Here is a 23,552-nt window from a genome sequence, read left to right as displayed (position 1 = left end):
AGATATTGCCTCAACAGATAGGAATGCCATTTTGGTTCCCTTCTTAGAGCAAAACATTAGAGATTCAAGTTGAATAACAATATTGCGATGCTTTGGTTTAAGCAGTGTATACATCTTCATGAGACAACACAACATAACAAAGCACACCCTAGAATAACATAACCTGAGAGAGTTTTCATAAGTGCAGTTTGGAAAGAAGAGCAGAGCAGGCTAGAGGTATCACCCAATTACATTTAGAATGATTAAACTAAAAACATCTCTCATTGGAGGTACCCTTATCCCACTCACCCAATTTAGATCCATTTTTTCACTACTTACTATAGGAGTCTTGAAATATGCAGCACACTTCACAGCATGGCTGTGCAGACAAATGTGTTTTTTAATTGATTATTGAGCTGTACAGGTTATTTAAAATTACTGTGTGATTGGTTTAGTGAATGGTCATATTTTTACTGTTTTTGGTACTCTGGTCACTTAACCACTGCTGACCAGTGTTAAAGTGTAAGTTCTCCCTGTGCAAATTGTATGTGTGATTGGCTTTTCCATGATTGACATTTTTGATTTACTAATAAGTCCCTAGTAAAGTGCAATAGAGGTGCCCAGGGTCTGTAAATCAAATTCTACTAGTGGGCCTGCAGCACTGGTTGTGCCACCACACGAGTAGCCCTGTAAACATGGCTCATACCTGCCACTGCAGTGTCTGTGTGTGCAGTTTTAACCTGCCAAATCGACCTGGCAAGTGTTCCCATTTTATACAGGTAAGACACCCCTAAGGCAGGCCCTAGATAGCCCCATGGGCAGGCTTCAGTGTATATTAAAGGTGGGGCATGTACTGATGTGTTTTATATGGCCTTACAGTGAAATATTGCCACATTCAGTTTTCACTTTTGCAAGGCCTATTTCTCTCATAGGCTCACTGCATTTAAATATCCTTAAAGTGCAGTTTCCCTTTGAGAGCAGATAGATATTTGGAGTTTGGGGTCTCTGAACTCACAATTTAAAAATACATCTTTTAGTGAAGGTGGTTTTTAGATTTTTAGTTTGAAAATGCCACTTTTAGAAAGCGAACATTTTCTTGCTTAAACCATTCTGTGACTCTGCCCGCTTGTGTATTCCCTGCCTGGGCCAGACTGACAGTTGGGCTGTTTGTGAATCCCCTCTAGACAGTGACACAAATGGAGCTGGGGTGTAGCCTGCATACCCTGATGAGCTATCATAGCTAGAGTGGATGGAGAAGTGGTCACTTACACCTGAATGGGCTGTGCCTGCCCTCACACAATGCATTCTCCAACCACGTGGTGTGTGTCCGGGGCCAGGCTTGGGTAAAGCAAAATCTTGTGAACAACAGAGACTTTCCTCTGAATTCGCCTACTTCAAAGGCACAAAGGGGTATAAGTAGTGGACCCAAGACACCAGATTTTCAGATCACTTCAAGGATTCAAGAGTAACCTCTGCCAAGAGAAGAGCTAAAGAGCGGATGTGCTGCTCCTGCCTCTGACTGTGCTTTGTTGGACTATCCTGCAGTTGCTGCTTCTACATGAGAAAGGGGACAAAGTCTGGACTTTGGGGCATATTCCCGCCTGAGAGGTATCTCCAAGGAATTGGACTGAACTAACTCCCTGTTCTGAAGTCTCAGGGCAATCAAAGACTTCCTCTGCCAGCACCTGGACCCTCTGCTGAGACTCCTGCCATGTCACGTGGTGCCTAATCTAGTCCCTGGGCCCTGGGCCCTTGAAAGGAGAAGCTGGTGGAAAATCAAGAAGAACCAAGTGCATCGACTTGGAACAACCTCAGACTGATGCAGCTGACAGATTCCACAATGTCACCTACAACTGAAGCCATGGTCCTTGCTGGAGTGCGACGACCCCACAGGCCCAACGCCACTGCAGCCCCGCAGAAGGCGGTGACTCTGTGTGCCCCGAAGTGCTGTGTAACGAAGTTCATGACACTCAACTTCGCCACACCACGCCGTGACTGCCAGATATCAACTCGGCTGGAAGTGCGCGGATCCAACGCTTTGCACTGATGCTGCCTCACCTTCACTGCTCCGCAGCAAGGATCAGACACGACTTTGTGACACCTCCACCCCACAGCATCGGAACCAGCTCTGCACCGGATCCAGTGACGCCGCGTTCCCCGACTCCGTGCACTGGCTTGTTTCCTCATTTTCACAAAGTTCTGTACCTGGGGGTCCATGTGACGCTGTGAAATTACTAATTCTAAGCATTTCTGTTTCTAAGCGCTATATTGAAGTTTAATGTTTTAAAAGTTCATAACTTTGCTTGTGTATGTTTGATGTTGGTCGTTTTGGTCTTGTTTTATTCAGATGAATATTGGCTATTATTCTAACCTGGTGTGTAGTAAAAACTTGCAGTGTTTTATCTGCATTAGTGTGTGTGTTGATACAAATACTTTACACATTGGCTCTGAGTTACGCCTTTCTGCTCATGCCAAGCTACCAAGGGGCGGGGCAGGGGTTAACCCAGTGTGTTTCTCCTTTCCCCTGACTGAGGGTCCTTTCTGGGACAGGGGGCAAACTGACTGTCAACCAAAGACCCAATTTCTATCAGCCAGGCATAATGTGTGCAAGGGGGGTGTTCTGCCATTAGGGGACAGCAAAAATGGCACAGTGGAATCAACAAGATTCCAATTTGCCATTTTTAGAGGCTATTTTAAATATCTGCACAGAACAGGCATCAAAAGGGGGCAGATCATTATTCTTAATGGGCCCCTATGTACCTTGCAGGATTAGCAATGTACTACAATAGAGTCCAAAATTCTCCTTAACCTGTGCCATGGCGTGCCGTATGTTTAATACAGTGCACACGTGGTGGCATTAGGGGGGCGCTGATGGTCACAAGAAAAGTAGACCTGCGTATAATGGAGCACTACCTTTTTTAAATTTAGGCCAAACAGTGTTGAACCTAGGGTACTGAGAGATAAATGGAAAATGAAAAAGAACCAGGGGGAAAGAAAAACTTAGCATGTTAGAGAAAAGTGGCAAACGAGATCAAGAAAATGTGGCCAAGAAGCACTGAGGGACCAGTGAGATAAATATAGGACAAGTGAGTAATAACCTTGGGAGAAAGACATAAATGGGAAGAAATGGATACAGAGTTAGGAAAAATCAAGGAAGATTGAATAGAAGTTGCACAGAAGAGAGAAATGTTCCAGGACATCAGAAAAAGAGACATTGTTAGTGTAACAATGTGTATTTGATGCACTGCATGGATAAAGCAAACATTGGGGAGGCAGGCAGATCCGGAGAATATGAAAAGATACATTAGCACTAAAGAAAATTTGTGTTAGAGCTACTACTACGTACATAGTGAGAAAAAAATGAAAAGTAAAGAATGTGGGGAGTGGAAAAAAGGAACGGGAAAAGTGGTCAGGGTTGAGAAACTGGAGCAAAGAAACAATGTTGAGAGAAATTAAAAAAGGCAACTGTGAGATAAAAAGAGAAGTGGAAGCAGGAAAGTCAAACATGCAATACATAAGATGAGGAAGAAAAAAAAAATTGTGGCAGATTGAAATGAGAGTGGGCAGTCCAGAAAATGGAAGGTGTAAGGAAGTCACTCAGAGAGAGAAATAAAATGAAGTAAGAGGGTGTACTGAAGCGAGACGCAAAATGGAGGAATGAAAAATGAGCAAACAAATGAGAAAACATGAAAACAAGGAGCAATTGAGAACAGTGTGAGAACATCAAACTGGAAATTGAAAATAAAGCCAAATTAAGAATTAAGGGCCAGATGTAGCAAAGGTTTTTACCCATTCTGTGTCTATGGGAAAAAGTGTTCTTCCATATGGTCCTATAAGAGCTTCCATAGACATCGGCGTAGTAGATATAATTTTTCTTGGTATCTTGTGAAATGAAACACATATCCAAATGTTGTTTGAGTGTGTCAAGACATTTAGTGTCAGACATGCAAGCTGAATTCATAGTTAGTCTAGTCATTTTTTAACAATCTAAGATAATTATATCTTCTGTATTGCATCTATTCATAGTGGGTTATTTCATCAGCGGATGGTGGCATTAAGGGTAATTCATCCTATATCGTAAGGCATGTTTGGCACAGTTTCTGAATTGCTAGGCAGAAGTCTATCCCCACCTCCTACTCAGTCACGTTCGTGTGAGACATCATAAACACATAGAAGTGCGGCAAACCACCGTCTCAGGCTTATTTCTTGACAGCGTGATCTGCTTTCATCAACAACAATACAGGCATGAGCCTGCACATTGTGAGTTCGTTTATAGGGAGAAATTAGTTACGGAATGAGATAAAGACGAGAATCCCACTCTCCTGGTATACATACAGATTAAAGCGGCAAAATTATGTATGGCGCCCCTTCAGACAAAATAGAAAATTCTGGCAAGATTTATAGAGTAATTTCACCACGTATCACAAAGATTTTTCTGAAAACAAAGAAAAGCAACACATTGATATAGCAAAATTATCTCAGCCAATGCCTTCTGATATATTATGCTACAAAGAGATGTGCAAGGCAAGCAGAGCTTGAATCTGGCTTGGTCAGATGTCTACAAAAGATTTTATTAGGAGTCTGCCCGAGGTATGGCTGAATATTGGGGATGCTAAATAATAAGGCTGCCTAACCTTGGCTCCACCTCATGCCTCTTTTTTCCACCCCTTGCGTTTCTTGCCTCCTTTTATGAGCCGTGCGGGATCTTTTTTATCCCTGCTTTCTCCGCTTGTTTAAGTTTTCCTATTTTTCCTCTATCTTCCTTTTTCTTCCTTTTTTCTCTTGCACAGGTGTTAAATATTCCCGGTTCCCAAAAATATGCCCTCCATGCAACCACGGGCATTTCTTGCGTCATAGGATCTTCGGCTACTTAGGAAGGATTTTCTATCTTTACTTTCATTCTTTTCTTTACCTTCACTGCGTGTTCCCTCTTTTAAAAGTCCTCAGGGCTCTTTTGCTGTCAGAAACATTTCCAACTATCATAGTTAACAGTAGCCCTCATGTTAACATAAATAGAAGAAGAAGCAACAAGCAAACAAATAAATTAATAGTGGTCTAAATATATTTGCATATTTTTACTTATATTGTGAATGGTGGGAATAGGTTCCTGTGTATTTTTGGTTCTCACCTAAATCTTAATCATTGTGTTTTGTGCATTTTGCATATTTTTTCATTTTACTCTAAGGGTCCTATTTTACAGGGGACATTGGTTTGAGTAGCAAATGACATGTAGGAGACTTCCCAATATATTTTTCAGGCATCTCATATGACTGTTGTGTCTAAGGTCACATACAAAGTTTTACTGATGTCACCCAGATGACTGCCAAATACATGAGCTGGTATCTGACATCGCTATTGTGTCTATGATAACACCTTGTGTACAATTTTTTACACTGTTACCAGCCAATACTTTGAGCTAGTGTCTCGTGTTGCTACAGTCTCTGAGGTCATATCTTATGCACAGTTTTCTTGAAAATTACCACCCAACATATTGAACGGTTATCACATTCACTATTGTGTCTGAGGTCATAGCTTAAGCACCTCATTTTCGCTCATTACCTCTTTATACTCGATCAGACATCTCACACATTGTCATTCATTGTCACACAGATGACCACATTGTACATTGAGTAGATAGGTATCTCTTGTCGCTATTGTGTCTGATCATACCTTAAATATAGCAGAATATCAACAGATACATTGAGCAGGTTGCTCCTGTTACTATTGTGTTTGTGGGTCATATACTTCAAGTACAGTTTTCTCTCAGATTACGCTCCAACATTGAGTAATATCTCATATTTCTACTTTGTCAGAGGCTAAAACCTACTTGCAGTTTTCATAAAGATGGTTGCCCATTTCATTGAGCCAGTATTTCGCATCACTATTGTTTCTGAGGCCATGCCTTATTTGTAGTTTTCACAGAGACTGTTAGTGGAAGAAATTGGGTTATTGATTGAGTTGGGGTAGGCAGTCCCACTCAGGCAACAGCCAAAATCCTTCTTAGGGTGAACCACAAATGTCACTATCCTGTGCTTAACCCTCTGTAGCTTTGCATCAAGCAGTCAGGCTTAACTTAAAGGCATTTTGCAATGTATTTCTGCAGCATAAAAAACAGTAATAACGTGAAAATACAACACAAGAAAATCCCAAACGAATTTAAGAAAATAAAGTAAATTATAATAAATAAAATGATGAATGACAAAAATGTACTCATTAGGACCAGAGATGTTAAATTTTAAAGTTTTGGGTAAAGTTGCACCAAGAAGCATAAAGCACCAACTGTGGTCACCTGGTTGTGCAAGAATGAGACAAAGTCACAAGTTCAGTCTGAATGTGATGGAGCACAGGCCGGACACAAGGAACAGGTTTGTCTCACTAAAAGTTGCAACTTATGTGGTTGATATGAGGCTTCACATCACTCAGTATCGGTTCAGATCAAGAGCAGCATGGTGCTGAGATGCGAAGTCCTGCATGAAGTGGCGTCACTCTGCGTCAGTTCTGATCAGGAGCTGCAGTGTGAAGGTGCTGCATCAAGTTGCCTAATGTCTTGTTGGCTCCAATGAAACTGTCAATTAGGAGGTGCAAAGTGCTGCAATAAGAAGTCCTCCACCGGATTGCATTGCGCTGTGTTGGATTTGATGGAGTAGACTGTTTGTCAGGGAGGAACACACTCCAATGCCAGCCAAGGGTCCTGGACCGGGACAAGCACCTCTTGAGAATCATGGAGTCACTCTAGCAGATGCCATTTACATGTCTAGGCAAGCCCAGTGCAGCAGGTCAGCTGACCAGTTGCAGGGCGGCCTCTGAAAGTTGTTGTGTCCCTCTAGCTCACACAGGAGATCAGACAACTGACCCTTTAAGTCACTCTGGTTAGCCGGGGATGAAGTTAAGGCAAAGAGGTCCAGTCTTCCTCCTCAGACATCAAGGCAGTCTTTCAAGTAGCATGGGAGTCATCCTGCAACAGGGCAGTTCTTATGTAACTTCCAGCGGTCAAGAACGTTCTGAATAGTGGCTCCAGAGGTCCAATATTTATAGCTTCTGCCAGCCTTTGTGTATGAGGGGACATCCTGCCCTACCCACATATCTGGTTTTGCAAAGTTCTACTTTTTCCCTGTCAAGGTCTCAAACTTTTTGTCAAGTCCCTTTTCATGGGCAAGCGCAAAGTGCTCCGTCCGTTCTGTAATCTCTCTTTGGGCTTGAAACCACACCCATGCCACATCAGTCACTTACATTAGTTTGTGGGCTTGCCTTTTAAAATCCGCTTGCTTTCATTTGTGAAAAGCATGCATACATCGTGCCTTTTACAGTGTTTAGTCCACCTACACAGCACCAGTAAAGTACCAAAAACATACGAGGCTCGATGTTTTCAGCCTGGAGTCCGGACTACTTTATCTGTTTATTTTCCACACAGCGCGATCGTGCTGTATTTTACATAGCGCAATCGCGCTGCGTTTGTTTGCTTTACAACGCTAATAGCTCTAACTTGAATAAATGTGAGACCCGTTGCATTGAAAGTGCTTGTTGTTTGTTGGAGGCAAGTCCCTTCAAATGTAAGTGAGAGAGAGCTCTACTCTATCCCAGCCATCCTTGCAGGATTTCCCATGTTGCCCACACCTAGTCCTACTTGTTTTTTCTGGGAGGAATACAAACTCCCCAACAGCAAAGCCATTCACAGTCATGTGACCCAGAATACTGACAAGCGACACAAATGGTTAGGACTAGAAAATGTCAACTTTCGATAAGTGGCATTTTAATAATTGTGATTTTAAATCAGACTTTAACATTGAAGATGATTTTAAACTACAATTGATTTGATCCTAAGCAGCATATCTCTAATTGTTATCAATTCAAAGTTAGCACTCATTAAATAAAATAAGGTAACCAGGTGTTAGCCAATGGAAGAGACAGACCATACAGTACTGAAAAATGACTTTCAGAGATTTTCACCATTATGACATTTGAAACTTAAACCGACATGTCCTACATTTTACATACCATGCACCCTGCTTTATTGACATTTAGGACCTAGTTTTGGAGTGACTTATAAGTATTAAACAAAATGCTTATTTTGCAAGGTCGAAGTGGCAGTTTAAAACTGAACTACAGGTTGTAACGGAAGGCCTGAAATGTGTTTAAAAGTGCTACTTTATTGGGTGGAACCATGAGTGCTGCAGGCATGCTAGTAGCATTTAATTTACAGGACCTGTGTACATGCAGTATCATACACTAGGGACCTATAAGTAAATTAAAATCACCAATAAGGTTTAGGCCAACTTTACCATGTTTTAGGTAGAGAGGGCAAACACTTTAACACTAGTTAGCAGTGGTAAAGTGCACAGAGACCTAAAGACAAAAAAACTAATTCAACAAAGCAAGAGGTGAGAAAGCAAAAAGTTTGGAAGGATACCTCTCCAAGTATGACAGGTCTAACAATCAGCCAATACACTGAACAGACATCTCACATGACAGTTGGGTCTGAGGTCACACCCAAAATACAGTTTTTTTGATAAACAGTTTTTATTATTTTCAGGGGAAAGGGAAAGGGGAGAAAAAGGGTACAAAGCAGAGGACATATACATCATATGGGATTCCATCATACGCTTATTTCCAGTAGTAGTATTAACAATCGACAGCACTACGGACCATAGAGCGTAAAACCATTCAGGACCTATTACAACATTCTTTTCTGTGTTCATCTTCCGGTCTATATCAGTAATTCTATCCATCTTCCCCATATTTTCTCATATTTCTGTGAACAACCCCTGGATTCAAATACCAATTTTTCTTGAGTAGCATACTAATCAACCCCCTTTTTCCACCTCCAAAGTGATGGGCCTTCGGGGGAGATCCAGGCCGCAGCAATATCTCTTTTGGCATCCAGCAGAGCTGTGGCTGCCAGGGCACGCTTTGCGCGTGTTCCCCCATCTCTTCCATAACTCCTAGTAGGACTAATTTAGCGGATTTTTGTACCTCTTGTCCCAGGGACCTTTCCAGTTCTTGGATCACTTTATCCCAGTATTTCTGTATCTCTTGGCAGGACCATACCATGTGGAAAATATTAGCTGGTTCGCTCGGGCATCGTGGACATTTGGCGGAATGGCGTAGTCCCGCCCTGTGTAGTCTGGATGGTGTCAGGTAAGCTCCGTTTAAATAATAGAATTGCACTACACGAAGTCTAACCTAAACCGCCAGCACCCTGGGCGCCATTAATGCCTCCCTCCATTCCGTCTCTTCTAGGGCCCCAATCCATGACTCCCACCTGGTCCTGACCGAGCTTAAGCTACCTGGGGTGTTATTAATTAGCGTTTCATAGATTTGAGAGATACACTTCTCTTCTATGTTCCCCATGAGCAGTTTGGCTTTGAGTGGATTAAATTCTGGTATGGGTCCCGCCGTGGGTAGATGCAACTTCAGGGCGTGTCTTAGTTGGAGGTACCTGAAGAATTGTGTCTGTTGTCGCTGGAAGTCTACCTGTGGGTCTTGAAATGATTTCATGGTTCCCCCCTTCCATACGTCTCTCATCAGGGAAATGCCTAGTAGGTCCCACTCTGTGAATCCTTCAAGTGCTGCAGGGGCGCTCAACCATTTCCCCCTCCACAACGGGTTAGAAGGGTGACAGCGGCGTTCCATTGAGTATACCGCAGTGCGGCGCGCCACGCCAGAAAAACTGCCCTAGTTATTTCTTCCATGTCGCGGGGAAATGGTGATCCATACAGTATGTCAAGAATACGTGGGAAACTCAGAATCCCCAGTTCCATCCGATAAGCCGGGTCGTCCCAACCTCCAGCGAACCAGTCGTGGATCACAATCAGTTGGGTGGCTAAATAATATAGGTAAGGGTCTGAGGTGCCCAAGCCTCCGTCGTACACACCCCTTTGGCAGTGTTGTGTTGCTACTCGGTGTCTGACACCTCTCCAAAGGAAAATTTTGTGACGCTTTCGAGATTTCTGAACCAGGAGTGCGAGATTGGGAGGGGGAAGTTCTGGAAAATGTGTAGGAGCCTCTGCAAGATCATCATCTTATATAGGGCTACTCGGCCCATCACATTTAGTGGTAAGGTTTGTCATCTCAATAGGTCTGTTTTGACGCATGTTAGCAACGGGGACAGATTTTTGGCCCATGTCATTTCTGGTAGGAGAGATATCCAGAAAGCCAGGTATTTAAAACTGAGCCTGCTTAGGGGTTTTGTATTTTGCCAATCAAAGCAGTCGTGTGAACTTGCCAACGGGATCAGGGCTGACTTGATGGGGTTTATCTTGAGCCCCGACGCCTGTTCATATTGCCATAGGATGCAGAGAGTTCTCGGTCCCGTTATACTGGGTTCTTCCATATACAACAGGACGTCATCGGCGTACAGCGCTATTCTATCTTCTCGGGAGGGACCCCACTTCCAGCCATGATATAATGAGTCTGTTCTAATTATCTGGGCCAGAGGTTCAATGGCTAGGGTGAATAGAAGGGGGGACAAGGGGCAACCCTGCTGTGTGTCTCTGCGAACCTCGAAAATAGAGGATAAAACCCCGTTGACCTGTACGCAGGCCGTGGGGTTGGTGTATAACGTCTGGACCAGATGGCAGAATCTCGGACCCATAGCCATGCGTCGGAGCACCAAGAATAGGACCCCCAATCAACTGAAACAAAGGCTTTTTCAAAGTCAATAAGTAAGAGTGCGAGATCTTGGGGTATTCGGCCTCTTTCCACCAGGGCTACATGTAATCGACGGATGCAGTGTTGCGTACTGCGGGTTGCCATAAACCACATTGGTCTGGATGAATTATTTGCGGAAGGACTCTCTTGAGGTGGGCAGCAAGGATGGAGGCAAAGATTTTAATTTCGGTATTAATCAATGATATCGGCCTGTAATCCGCGCAGTGTAGTGAGGGGGGTTGGGTTTTGGGAAGCACTACGATTGTGGCGGTGTCTAGCTTTCGGGGGAAGCATCTGTCTTTCTCTACTTCTGCAAAAAGGCGCAGCAAGTGTGGAGTTAAGTCCTCCTTAAATGTTTTATAATACTCCAAGGGGAATCCATCGGGCCCGGGTGTCTTGCCCGTACCTAAAGCCGAGACAGCTACCCCAATTTCCTCTATGCTGATGGGTTCTTCTAGGATCTGTATTTCCGCCGTGGGTAGTGATATGAGGGAAGTTTCATCTAGTAGTCGGCGGGCCTGATAAAGGTCTATTTGTGTAGATGCCTGGTATAGTGTGCGTTAGTAACTGGCAAAGGCGTTTGCAATTTCGGGGTGGCTTGTAATGAGGTTCTCTTCCCCGTCATAAATTTCGGGGACAATCCTTGAAGCATGATGTCGGGAGACCAGCCAGTATAGCATTTTCCAGGTTTTGTCCCCCCACCCGTAGATTTTCCCCATGCTGGCTCTCCATATGTGTTTCACAGCCTCTACCGATTGATCTCGGATTTCTTCCCGGATTAGGAGGAGTTGGCGTGTCACCCACTCGCTGGGGTTTATTGCGCTCTCTTTTTCAAGGCACATTGCTCGAAGCTCTAGCTGTGCAATTTGCTGGGTTTTGGTAAGTTCTTGGATTCATATAACATTTTTGGCCATGCCTCGTAACACCGCCTTGCTCGCTGCCCATAGCATACCTATTGAGGTCACTGACGCTTCGTTTAATTGAAAGTATTCTCTTTGTGCCTGTTGCAGCTGTTCTGTATAATTTTTATCTTGGAGGTACCACACATTTAGCCGCCACATAGGACGGGACCGGGACCGAGTGGGGCCCATGATAAACTGGAGTGGGGCGTGGTCAGAGACTCCTCTGGCTAGAATTTCAATGTGAGAAAGGGCGGTACAGTCAGTGCTTGGGAGCAGCACCAGGTCTATTCTGGATTGTGAGCCATGGGCTGCTGAAGTGTGAGTAAATTGTCGCTGTCTCAGGTGCCAGACCCGCCAGGCATCACATAGACCCGTCATGGAGAGCCATCCAGTGATTCCCGTTGCTGATGTATGTCTATATGCGGAGAGTGGTCCGGTTACATCTAGGGTCGGGTCTGGGGTCACGTTGAAGTCGCCTCCCAGCATAGTGTTTCCTGGGGGTAGGTCTGAAAGTAGTTTGGTTAGGGTCTGGAGAGTTCCACTGATTAAGGAGGGAGGAGCATATACACTAATTATGTTGATCGTGGCCCCCTCAACTTTGCCGGTGATGGCCACATAACGTCCCTGGCTGTCTCTCCATATCTGGATGTGTGGTATGGGGAATGTACGGTGTAGTAATATGGCTACCCCTCGTGATCTGCACGTAAACCCCGCGTGATATACCCTATCAAATCCATGGCGGGCTAAAAAGGGGCAGTTTTCTCCTAGGAGATGTGTTTCTTACCGCAGGAGAATATCTGGTCGGTATCTATGTATAAAGGCGAACACTGCGGTACGTTTAATCTTATCAAGGAGACCATTGACGTTCCATGAGATAATTTGTGTTCGGTTCATGTGGGTGTGTGATCCTGAAAAAGATTTTTATAGTGGAAATCTCGCCTCCTCATTACTTGGCTGAGAAACTTTGGAATTTTGCCCCTGCCATCTTGGAGGGTGTGTCCCCAGTGTGTCGACTGTGTCTCTGCATCCCCTGGTCTGTGAACTAACAAACAAGCATAAACATTGTATTAGTATAAAAATCATAACATTGGCCTGTGAAACTGGGCCTGAACTCCCTTGCCCACCAACTACCGCCCCACCCCATACTTCCCCCCAGAAGAAGCATCTGTCACCCATATGTGCTATCTCACTCTTAAAACTGGTGAGGTGAACCGTCAACTGGTAGGGCAGTGGTAGTGGTGGTGGACCCCTCCATAGTATCGGATCAGATGTGAATGCTCTATAAACAGTAAGCAGTTAGAACTGGCTTAGCGTTTGCTCTCCCGATAGTCCGTTTCTTGTCCAGAAACGTTACTCATTTACAGGATCACAAAACCGGGCTACGGGACAAGTCTGTGTCTTCCAGGTGCCCCGGGAGAGCCTGGGTCTCATTCCGTGGGCTTTGGTCCCCTGGAATGGCTTTAGAGTTCGTTGATGGCTGAGGGTCTCGCATGTCCATTTGGTGGGCCTCCGAAGGGGATTCTGAACGAGATCCGCGTCGCCCCTTCTTCTCTGAGAGCGGGTACGCTGGCGCCGGTCTGGTTGCTGCCTCTCTTGGTGATCTGGCAGCGCCTTGGGCAATGATCTTGAACCCTGCCTGTATGAGCCCAGCGGGATCTCTTCTGTTAGCCAGATCCACACCACGGCCGACTGTTCAAAGAAGTGGATTTTATTACCGTAGACCACCCGGAGTTTTTGGAAATAGGAGGCGATATTGAATATTCATTGTTCTCAGTTTTTGCTTCACCTCTGTGAATGAGTGACGCTGTTGTTGCACTTCATACATGTAGTCAGGGAAGAGGAGGACCTTCGCCCAGTTGCAGAGAAGGTCCCCTGTGAAGCGCGCTTCTTGCAGCACGCATCTCTGTCTCTAAAATTGAAGAGGCAAATTATTACTGGCCTGGGCGGGGAACTGGGCGGGGGTCTGGCCCGCAACGACCTGTGGGCTCGCTCGATCGCGAACCATGGCGTGAGGCGGTCCGCCGGTAACCAGGATCGGAACCAGTCTTCCAGGTATGTGGTTAAGGATGATTCCGCTGTGGTTTCAGGGAGACCCGCCATGCGAAGGTTGTTGCACCTGGACCTGTTTTCGGCGTCTTCGTCTATCTGATGCAGGTCCGATGTGCGGGTGGTCAGTGCCAAGACCTGGGCCTTGAGAGTAGTCACCTCATCTTCCACCGTGGAGATTCTGGATTCGGCTTCTGTAATTCAGGCCGTGGCATTGCGAAGATCTTGCTGGACTAAGACCTCGTCCACACTGACCTCTACTATCTTGGATTTGACAGCTGTTTGGGAGGCCTGGATTGCCTGTAGGATCACCGCCAAATCGCCAGACGTCGTCCGTGGCTCGCTTCCCCCATTTAGGGCAGGGTCTTCTGTCCGGTACCCAGCTGTGCCCGTGGTGAACTGGTCTATACGTGTCTGAGCCGTCGCCTGCTTTGCTGACTTATCTTTGCCCATGGTGCCTGTCCACTGTTCCAGAATTACAAGAGGGGGGGGGAAGGAAGAAGGTCAGTCCCTCGCCTTCAGCGGTGTGGTGTTCTCCAAGGTAAGAGGGGGGGAGGGGGGAGAAGATCACGAGGGTGTTTCCTCTTCTTTAATGGCACCGACTCAGTATCTCAGGCCCAGGCGGCCGTCTCAGACCGCGACCCGTCTCTATTTAATATTGCTCAGCGGTTTGGTCTTTAGTGGCGGCCCGATTTTCTCACTTTTGACTGTTTTTCCTTTTTCTTTTTTCTTCTTTATATACTCACCCGCTTTTTAGGGGTTTGTAATATTTATAATTTTTGGATCCAGCATTTTGTTTTCCAGTTCAAGTGTTGTATTTGGTAAAATTTCAGCCCTGAAGAAGTCGTTGGGGTAAATCTCCCCTTGACGAAACACGTGTTGGCGTATGTTCGGAATATTATATACAAGATTTGACCAGCATTTGTTCAGGATAATATGCTCAAGACTTGAATGTTCGCCTGGGAATTCAGATCTACAGCACATCAGAATTTGCTCAACAATAAAACACAAGACTGTTTAATGTAACTCAAGAACTGATTTGTTCGTGGACTTTGCGACTTCCGATTGGAGATATTACAAGTTCATTGCAATGATACATTTGGTATGAGTGCCCCACGTTAGTTTTAGTTTTATTTTGTTTATTCGTAAACATATTAGGGGGATTGGGTGTTGTCCCCTGTGAGGGCACCCTGTGTTCAGTTTGTGCCTTATATTATCTTAGAGCACCTTTCTATTCTTTACCTTTAAATTACACCCTAATTTTGGTATTATGATTCAGAAGGATTTAGGAAAACTTGAAGCACTTCCTTTGCCTGCAAGGCGTGATTATACAAAGTGTAATTTACATTTCTCGCAATTTTCATAAATTTCTGAGATACATGGGTAAATTGTTAGTAACACACATTTCTTATGCAGATGAAAGTAATTCAAAGAAACAAAAGGAATTATTTTTCAGCACTTACACATGCTATTCTTTCCTAGAGAGGGTGGGAGGAGAAGGACTAATCTTCTAAGAAAATGAATACAAAATTAGCAATTCTTTACTAACATTTGCCCATGCAAAAATTATAATTCATGCCTAGTTGACGAACAACGTACTACGTCGAGAAAAAGGGGTAACTCTTGTGTTTCTGTTTAGAAAGTAGCTCCATTGTGGGCGTAGATGATCATTTTGTGGCACTATATGCTGCTGACAAGACATTCCCTTTCGGAAGCTGAATTCTTCATAATTTATGGTAGAGGTGGTGTGCATTGTGTAAACAAAGATCACACGAGCACACATACATTGCATATTATTTTTTTTGGTGCAGTTTCTATGTGCACAAAGTATGCGTCTGAAGTGTGCTGTTGGCCTATTGGTTGAAAGTCCTTTGGTGAATCGGACCATAGGTACTGTGCCTTTGGATAATGCTCATATGTCTAACTTGACACAGTAACATTAGTAATATTAACATTAACATTCCCATATTGGCCACATACATGTAGCTAAGTATACTGACTGGTAGTCTTTCAATGACTCTCAAAAGTGTCTTACGTAGAAGCAAACAGACAGTGATTGAGAAAGGGTGTCCTACCTAGCTGAATTTTTTGAATGAATTTTCTCTTAATTTGAACTCTATTTCTCCCAGCCTCTCCTTTCTCTTTGCACTCTGATTAAAGGTTTTGTCTTGGAGTTTCTCCAGGACAAGAATCCTATGCAATTTGTAACCTATGATGTCAGATAGTAGGGTTTAACACTGTACGTCACTTGCCTGTGCTGGAGCCATTTCACTCATTCAGTCTCTGAAATATTTGACCAGGGACAAAAATTCCAAGAGCTTCCAATAGATCATAAATCATCATATCAGGACATAGGCCATGTTACATTAACCTGCAAATACAATGTATGATTGTCCACTGACATCTACACAGAGCGGTCAGTGCCACCACTGTGAAAAAAAAATTGAGAGATACTGAAACTGCGTTTTTGCACCAGTCTATCAATAGAATTGTATTTTTTGCAGTAATGGGTATGTGCGAACATTGGTGAAAGTGCCTTGTAACTGTGGTAAATTTTGTAATCTGCTCTGACGGTGTTCCCCATCGATCAGCATGTCCACGGCTAGTGGAGGAGCGTGAGAGCTTGGCATTAACAATAAAGTTTCCGTTAGACGCGATCTATGAGCTTGGCATTAACAATAAAGTTTCCGTTAGACGCGATCTGTAGAAACCATCCATGCATGACACGAGTGGGGCAGTGAATGAACACCACCACATCAAGTCCACCGATAATGTTTCACTCATGCAGATTTTTTTTTCAAGAAATCACAGTTCATATAAATCTAATCATTCTTTTTTTCTTTTTTTCTCTCTTTTATGACATTTTCTTCATTCGACTGTTATCCACTACTTCATAGAAGAAATGCATATTCGTACTCCTATTACTTGTAAGTACCCTATGGCCATGGCTGTTTCCGAGTCTGATGAGAACTCTAATACTATAGCATTTCTTTCATAATTTTTCTTCCATCAATGAGACACGTTCTTTGCTTCAGTCTGTTAAAGGGTTCATTCGTTCACAACTATGTACATTTATTTTATTTGCTGCCCTTCTTCTGCATTTCCTGTCTCCTTCTATCTGTTTATTTGTTTCCCTCTAACCATTTTCTTTTCTTTCCTTTTCTCATGATTTCTTTAATTCTTTCTCTCTCTTTCCTTTTATCTTATCTACCTACTATTGTCCACTTTTTCTTCTTTCATCCTTCTTTTTCTTGTTTGTTCTTTATTTCTTCATCTTCCAGTTTTCTTTCCCCATCTCTCAGTTTTTATTTCTTTTTTTCCTGTACTCTGTGACCCCTTTTCCATTATTTCTTTCTTTCCTTCTTTCTTATTTTCTTTCTTTCTTTCTTTTTTCATTTTTATTTTTTCTATTCCCACCACCTCTTTTAGTCCCTTTTCTTCTCTTTTTTTCAGGATGTGGCTGGTGTACGGTTGTTCCTATCTGTTTTTTATCTGTCTTATTTTTTATTCTGCATATCTCTGTTGACTTTCACTGTTCTATCTTGTAACACTCAATTTTCACAACTACCTGTTTTTAGAGTTTGTTATAACTTCGTAAAGCCAACTTTTTGGATTACCAGTGTTATCATTTCTTGACCTCTGAGGACTTTCTCCCCAAACTTTCTTGCATTTAATTATTTTCTCCTTCCCTCCTTCCCTCGTGATTCATTCTTTATTTTGTATCTTGTTCACTTCCACTTTTGGTTTTACTTTACTTCCACCTCTTCTCTCTCTTCTACTTCCCACCCGTTTCCTTGCCCCTTAATTACTCACCTCACTCTTTGTCACCAATTTACATCAATAAACCACTCTCTCTTCTATGTTCCATGCATCACTGTTTTCACCCTGTTGTGGAAATTAAACGAAAATTGTTAAAGCTGCACATCGATTACATTTTCACAAACAATTTCAAAATTATACACACTCAACAAAGGACATCTTTCTTCATAAATAACACATTATGAACAATATCCGTTTACGAGAAGTCATAGTACGCCAACCACCATCAAATAAACAGAGAGGACTAGAAAATAGATGGAGTATTATAGTACTTCAGCATAAACGTAACCAATGGCAAACCTTCCACAATACATAACCAACGTCAAACCACTGACCAGGCTCAGGTAATGGAAACTGAGCTTAATCCGGAGCAAAGCAGCCATCAGACATGCTCCATGAAATACCATCCTCAAATCTTAACCAAATGCAAAGCAGTGCAACCAGCTGATAAAAATTGTAAACCATCCATTGGGGTTAACCCATGGCAGAATAGCTACTGCTTTTATCCTTTGAAAAACAAGTCATGCGCCTTAAATATTGAAAAGTTAGTAATTAGGTTTAACAAAAGGTAAAGCAGCCATTGTGCTTAACCCAGCACATCCTATTGCAGCAGATGCATGCACGAAGGTGAAAAAGGAGTTACAGTTCCTTGCTAAACACAACCACTGTTCAGGCACACACTCAGAGTTAAAGAGCCAAGTACGAGCATACAGACACTTTAATGACCCAAGCAGCAGCTGAATGCTCGTGTTTGAGAGCAGCACAGAAGCGTAATTCATACTAGTGCAGCAGGTATAGCTGCAAGGGAGTCTGAGAGCATCATGGTCCCACTGCATCCTAATTATGGGTGTTTTTATCTGCCCATACTCTGGCCAACAGAGCCCATTATGATGGCAGGTATCGAGAGGACTGTCTGAACAGGCACAGTTTTATAGCATTCCAAGATCATAGACTCTTTCAAGGTACAGTGCAGACCTCCTGACATAATCACATGTAGATGGGCGAGTCATAACAAAAATTGTATAAGTGTATGAATGAGTAGAAGCACAGTTGCATTGGGGTGCCCACACACATTCTGTCTGCACATCGCTTTGTGGGGCACTATCAGTGGAGGGAATAGAGGGCTACCATATTCATTGTCATCATTGCCAGGCCACAAGGGCCTCACTTCATGGTCCATCAGTAATAGAGTGATCCCTTCGTTTCAGGTCAATACACACCTTCTTACCAGTCCTGGACTTTTGTGGCTTTGACTAGGGAAGTATGAATGTTGTTGTCTTGTCTTGCTATTATTGAAATAATGAAGCTGCCACACTTGAAATCAATGGTTTATAGCTGAAAAGCTCAGAACTGGAGCAGTGTCCCTAATGATCTGGAGAAAGGAGAGTTAACCTAATCATTAGTCCCTTGCTTGCAGGAGACGTTTGAATTCAAAAGCAACCCACTCATGCCATGACTTCAGACTCAACAGGCAATCAAAGAAAACAAAGAAAATCTTAGCGTGTCACTTCACTAGTTGTCAATGTGAGAGATTTAAAAGAGTATTTGACTCTTCAGCGCCTGTTTCTATGCAGGAATGTCTTTTCTAAGGAAACGTGACATGTGGACATGTGCTACATTAACACTCAGCTTGTATGTAGCACACAAATCGAGCTAAGGGTTTTGGTGCTGATTAACAGATGTTTTTGACCAATCAAAGGAATCCATTCTATACTATATACAATAACCAAACACTTACGGTCTTATTTACAATCGCTCAGTGCCACTAGAGTGTCACTTTCAGCGACACTCTGGTGGCGCTGCACCCATTTCCATATCTACAGGGTGGTGCTAAGCCACTTTGCATGGCTTAACACCACCTTGTAAATATGGCTCTTCCCAATGCAGTTTTCCATGGCAGAGAAGCGTGCAATGGGTGTTGCTGTGGACATTTCCACGCAACACCCATTACTTTTGACACTGCCCCAGATTTACAAGAAATCATACATCTGAGTCAGCACCAAAAACTAACACCACACCAGGGGTGATGTTAGAGTGGCACAACGAGGAGAAATGTCATTAATGATTGCCATTAATGATTGATTATGTGCGAGAAGGTGTCCCTGTGCATTCTGCAACATGAAAACATGACAGAAATGCACCATATCCTGTAAATGCGGCGCATTTCTTCTGTTTCCAGTGGTACAGGGCGGCGCAGCAAGACACTTGCTGCATTGCCCTGCACTACAGGGGCTTGTAAAAAAGGCTCTTAATTTAAAACTGAAAAGATTCACACTGATAAATTGGATATCTCAGTTTACACACAGCTATATACAGCGGGTGTCCAAGTCACTGGATTTCTAACTTGTGACTTATATGTTCTAAAATGATCTCTCCACCCAGCTTTCTCACATAGAACACTAGTTTATGACCTACACATTACAGGATATTGTTCAAATCTTTCACAGGAGACATCATGGATGTCTCCTGCAAGACCTTTAACCGCCTGAGTATTTCTGCCATTGTTCTAAATCTGACTTAGGACACACAGATCTATGCAGCAGCTCTCCCATAATGCATTTAGGCCCATATTTATACTCTTTTTGCACCGCATTTGCATAACTTTTTGACGCAAAAGCGGCGCAAACTTACAAAATACATTGTTTATTGTCATTTTATTTTTCAAGTTTTGCAGCTGCTGCTGCTGGCAGGGGAGACATGCACCTCTGCCATAGCCACTGCTGTGCTAATGACCAAGTTTTGCACTGTTTCAGAAACATTTCAGTAGTTAAGATGTATGAACAAATGTTCAGTAGGGGGTGAGATACGTTCATAGGTTTAAAAGTTAGGGAAGTTTTTAAACAAAACATCACAATCTTCTTTATCTTCACAACATTTTAAAAATACACAAATTGGGTGGACACAGCTCCTGAAACTAGGCCCGCAAGATATATATGTTTTTTTCTTGCAAAATAACCAATACTTTCAGCAAAACGTTTGGCTGCAATCATTTATTTTGCCAGAAACATCTCACACAAGCATAGCTGGTTAAAGCAGCCTACATGATGATTATGGTGATTCAGGACATGGCTCAAAACTTCACTGCTGTGTTAGAAATGAAAGAACAGTGATATGAAAACAGTAGGATAAGGCAAATAAAAAAAAGAAGGAAGGAAGGTAAAGAAGACAGAAGGAAGAAACAAGGTAAGGAAAGGAAGAATGAACCAAAACAGCATCAAGTAACAATGGAGAAAAAAAAAACACTGAAAGAATATACACTGATGAGTAAATATTAAAATATATATAAAGAACCGCAGTGTGGTACATAAAGGGAATAACTAGCAAATGAACATCCCACCATGGCTCACGGCAGAAAGGCACTGTATCTACAAGATATTTGCTTTTCTGTCCTTTCGTCCTGCACTAGCGCACAAATTGCTGCCTAACACCAATGCATGCACCATAGTGAAAGGGTGTCTTTGTTGTCAGCAGGATTGTTTTTGTGAAGGAAGGGGCACCTAACTGCACAAAAACAGTCTGGGAGTCATTTCCCTCTTTCATATAGAAAGAGGAAACAATAAGGGGAAATAAAGATATTTCTCCTGGTTGCACCTGCCCTGGGGAATCACACAGTTTTGACGCATTCTCAGGTCTACAGATTCTTGCAAATCTGGTAATGCGTCAAAACCCAAAGGTATTGTGTTGGAACACACACCACAACACCTTTGGCACTTCTCCCTTACAGTGTAAGGCAATGCAGTGACTTGTGCTCCGGTGCCTTACACCATATCTACAAGGCCATTGAAGGCCTCGCAAAATGGCTGTCTGTGGCCTTGTAGATACAAGCCTACACTATGCACATCTGGTGCATCACAAAAAGTGAACTAAAGACTGATTAAAAAAAGACAATAATTGAACAAACTGAATTGAAAAAAGAAATTATGGTTTAAATAATGGTAATTAATTATGGAAACTAGTAAAGATGGAATTAAATAGAGGATATTAATAAGAAAATGGAGAAATAACAATGGAAATCAGCTAATGAAACAAAGAGAAATTAAAATGAAAACAGGAGGGAAAATGAATACATAAATTGTAGGTATAAAATTTGATTGACTAAATTAAGGTACAGATAGATAAGTGATTGTTTAAAAATTTTAAGAACAAGGCAAGTTTTAGAACAAAAATGGAATTAATGAAAAAATGAGGACCCGCTGGAATCAAAGGAACAAAACAACTGAAAGAGCAATGAATGAAAGAATTATGGAATAAATGTTAAGTCATACAGAAAAGAAAAGGAAAAATATGGTGGGAGCCTATCAAAGCAGAAAAAGAAGGAGGAGTCTTAACTATCAAGAGGAAAAGAGCAAAACAATGCATTGTAAAAAGGAATAGAACATTGAATTATAGGTAGAAAATATAAAGGAGACCATGTTACAAGATAACATGAATAATAAAAAAAAATCTGTTTTGCTAGAGATGCAGATTGGCTGAAACAAATTCCCTTAATTGTCCTCTCCTGTGAATTATTGCCCTCAGTCGTCTGGCTTTCTGATTTGTAACAGTAGTATGCCCTATTTTCTGCCCTATTTGTAGTTTTTAGGTCACAGCCCTTGTGAAAAATATTTTGGGGAGTTTCAGAAAGTTGACCTTGGAATGCTTTCTTCCCATTGCTTGCCATTGGCTTTGTGGTTTGTAACTCACATTTTCTGGGTTTCTATTTACGGGCTTTATTTGCTTAAGTCTCTCCAGCTCAAGTTGGTACCTGCCCATGCTAAAGACATGTTTACAGTATACTACCAGGAACTTATTTTCTGTAATAAACTGGCCTTTATATCTTATCTCATCACATTTGCTGGGCATTCGAAGACTGAAGGTCAAAAGTCAAGCTGTGTCTCCCAGGAAGCCTGGTGTTTATTTTGCTTTCGCTGATTTCAAAATGAGAGTGTTTACAGGAAAAAGGAATGCAATGTACTTTCTCCATGGAGCCTACTTGTACCTTTTTTAAAATTTTATTTTAGATATAGACATTTCAAAAGCTGTTTTGTTCATTGGGTGCACAAAACATTTGACTTTTATTTGTGGTGTATGAAGTTCACTATTGGCCTTTTCAGGGTGGGTGGAAGCATGAATGAGTCTAAAATCATGTTTGAAAACGGTTAGGCAATTTATGCTGTTTATGACCCATTCACTGTCAAGCGGAGGATAAGATCTTTTCACAGGAAAGAGCCAGCCACATTGTAACACAATTTAACAATGCTTAGTTTTCACTTTGATGTTTAAAGCATATGCTTTATTTATGGCATCTGCGGCAACACACTTTACAGAGTTGGATACGTTTAAAGGTAGTTTTTATGAAAGCCTCTGTGTTTATGTTTAGCCACACAATAATTATTTATTCAACCTGCACCTGTGACTATATTTTACTAATAAACAAGCAGTCATAAGTGCAGATACCTTGCAGGCACTAATGCCATGATATGAATGGTGCAGCAGATGCAGTGGCACAGAGGACTAAAGCTCAAGGAAACCAACTAAACAATGATTATTGCTATATTTTACTAGTAAACAAGCAGTCACAATTGCAGTTACCGTGCAGGCACTAGGGCTATGATTTGAATGGTGCAAAAGGTGCAGAGGCACAGGGGCCAAAAGCTCTAGGAAACCCACTGAACACTGATTATTGCTATATTATGCTGGTAAATAATCAGTTACAAGTGTACTTACCGTGCAGGCACTAAGGTCATGATTTGAATGGTGCAGCAGGTGCAATGGCAAAGGTGCCAAAAGCTCTAGGAAACCCACTGAACACTGATTATTGCTATCTTCTACTGCTAAACAAGCAGTAAGAAATGCAGCTACCTGGCAGGCACTAGGATCATGATTTTAATGGTGCAGCAAGTGCAGTGGTACAGGGGCCAAAAGCTCTAGGAAACCCACTGAACACCGATTATTGCTATATATTACTACTAACCACGTAGTCAAAAGTGCAGTTACTTTGTGTGCACTAGGGCCATGATTTGAATGATACAACAGGTGCAGTGATACTGGGGCCAAAAGCTCTAGGAAACCCACTGAGCACCGATTATTGCTATAATTTACCATTAGATAAGCAGTCACAAGTGCAGTTACCTTGCAAGCACAAGGGCCATAATTTGAATGGTGCAGCAGGTACAGTTG

The 23,552-nt window shown here is 42.6% G+C and overlaps 1 protein-coding gene across 1 annotated transcript in view; it reads left to right on the top strand.

Moving 5' to 3' along the window:
• The window catches only part of PTPRT (protein tyrosine phosphatase receptor type T), a 1,804,620-nt gene that overhangs the window by 1,494,468 nt on the left and 286,600 nt on the right, over positions 1–23,552 (top strand). Inside the window, exon 16 of the mRNA XM_069243772.1 lies at positions 16,472–16,501. Coding sequence (XP_069099873.1) covers positions 16,472–16,501 — 30 coding nt within the window. The remainder of the gene's footprint in view (positions 1–16,471; positions 16,502–23,552) is intronic.

This window comes from Pleurodeles waltl, chromosome 7 (genome assembly GCF_031143425.1).
Source record: "Pleurodeles waltl isolate 20211129_DDA chromosome 7, aPleWal1.hap1.20221129, whole genome shotgun sequence".
Classification (NCBI taxonomy): Eukaryota; Metazoa; Chordata; class Amphibia; order Caudata; family Salamandridae; genus Pleurodeles; species Pleurodeles waltl.
Note: the sequence above shows the minus strand (reverse complement) of the source record. Positions and strands in the feature narration are given on the sequence as shown.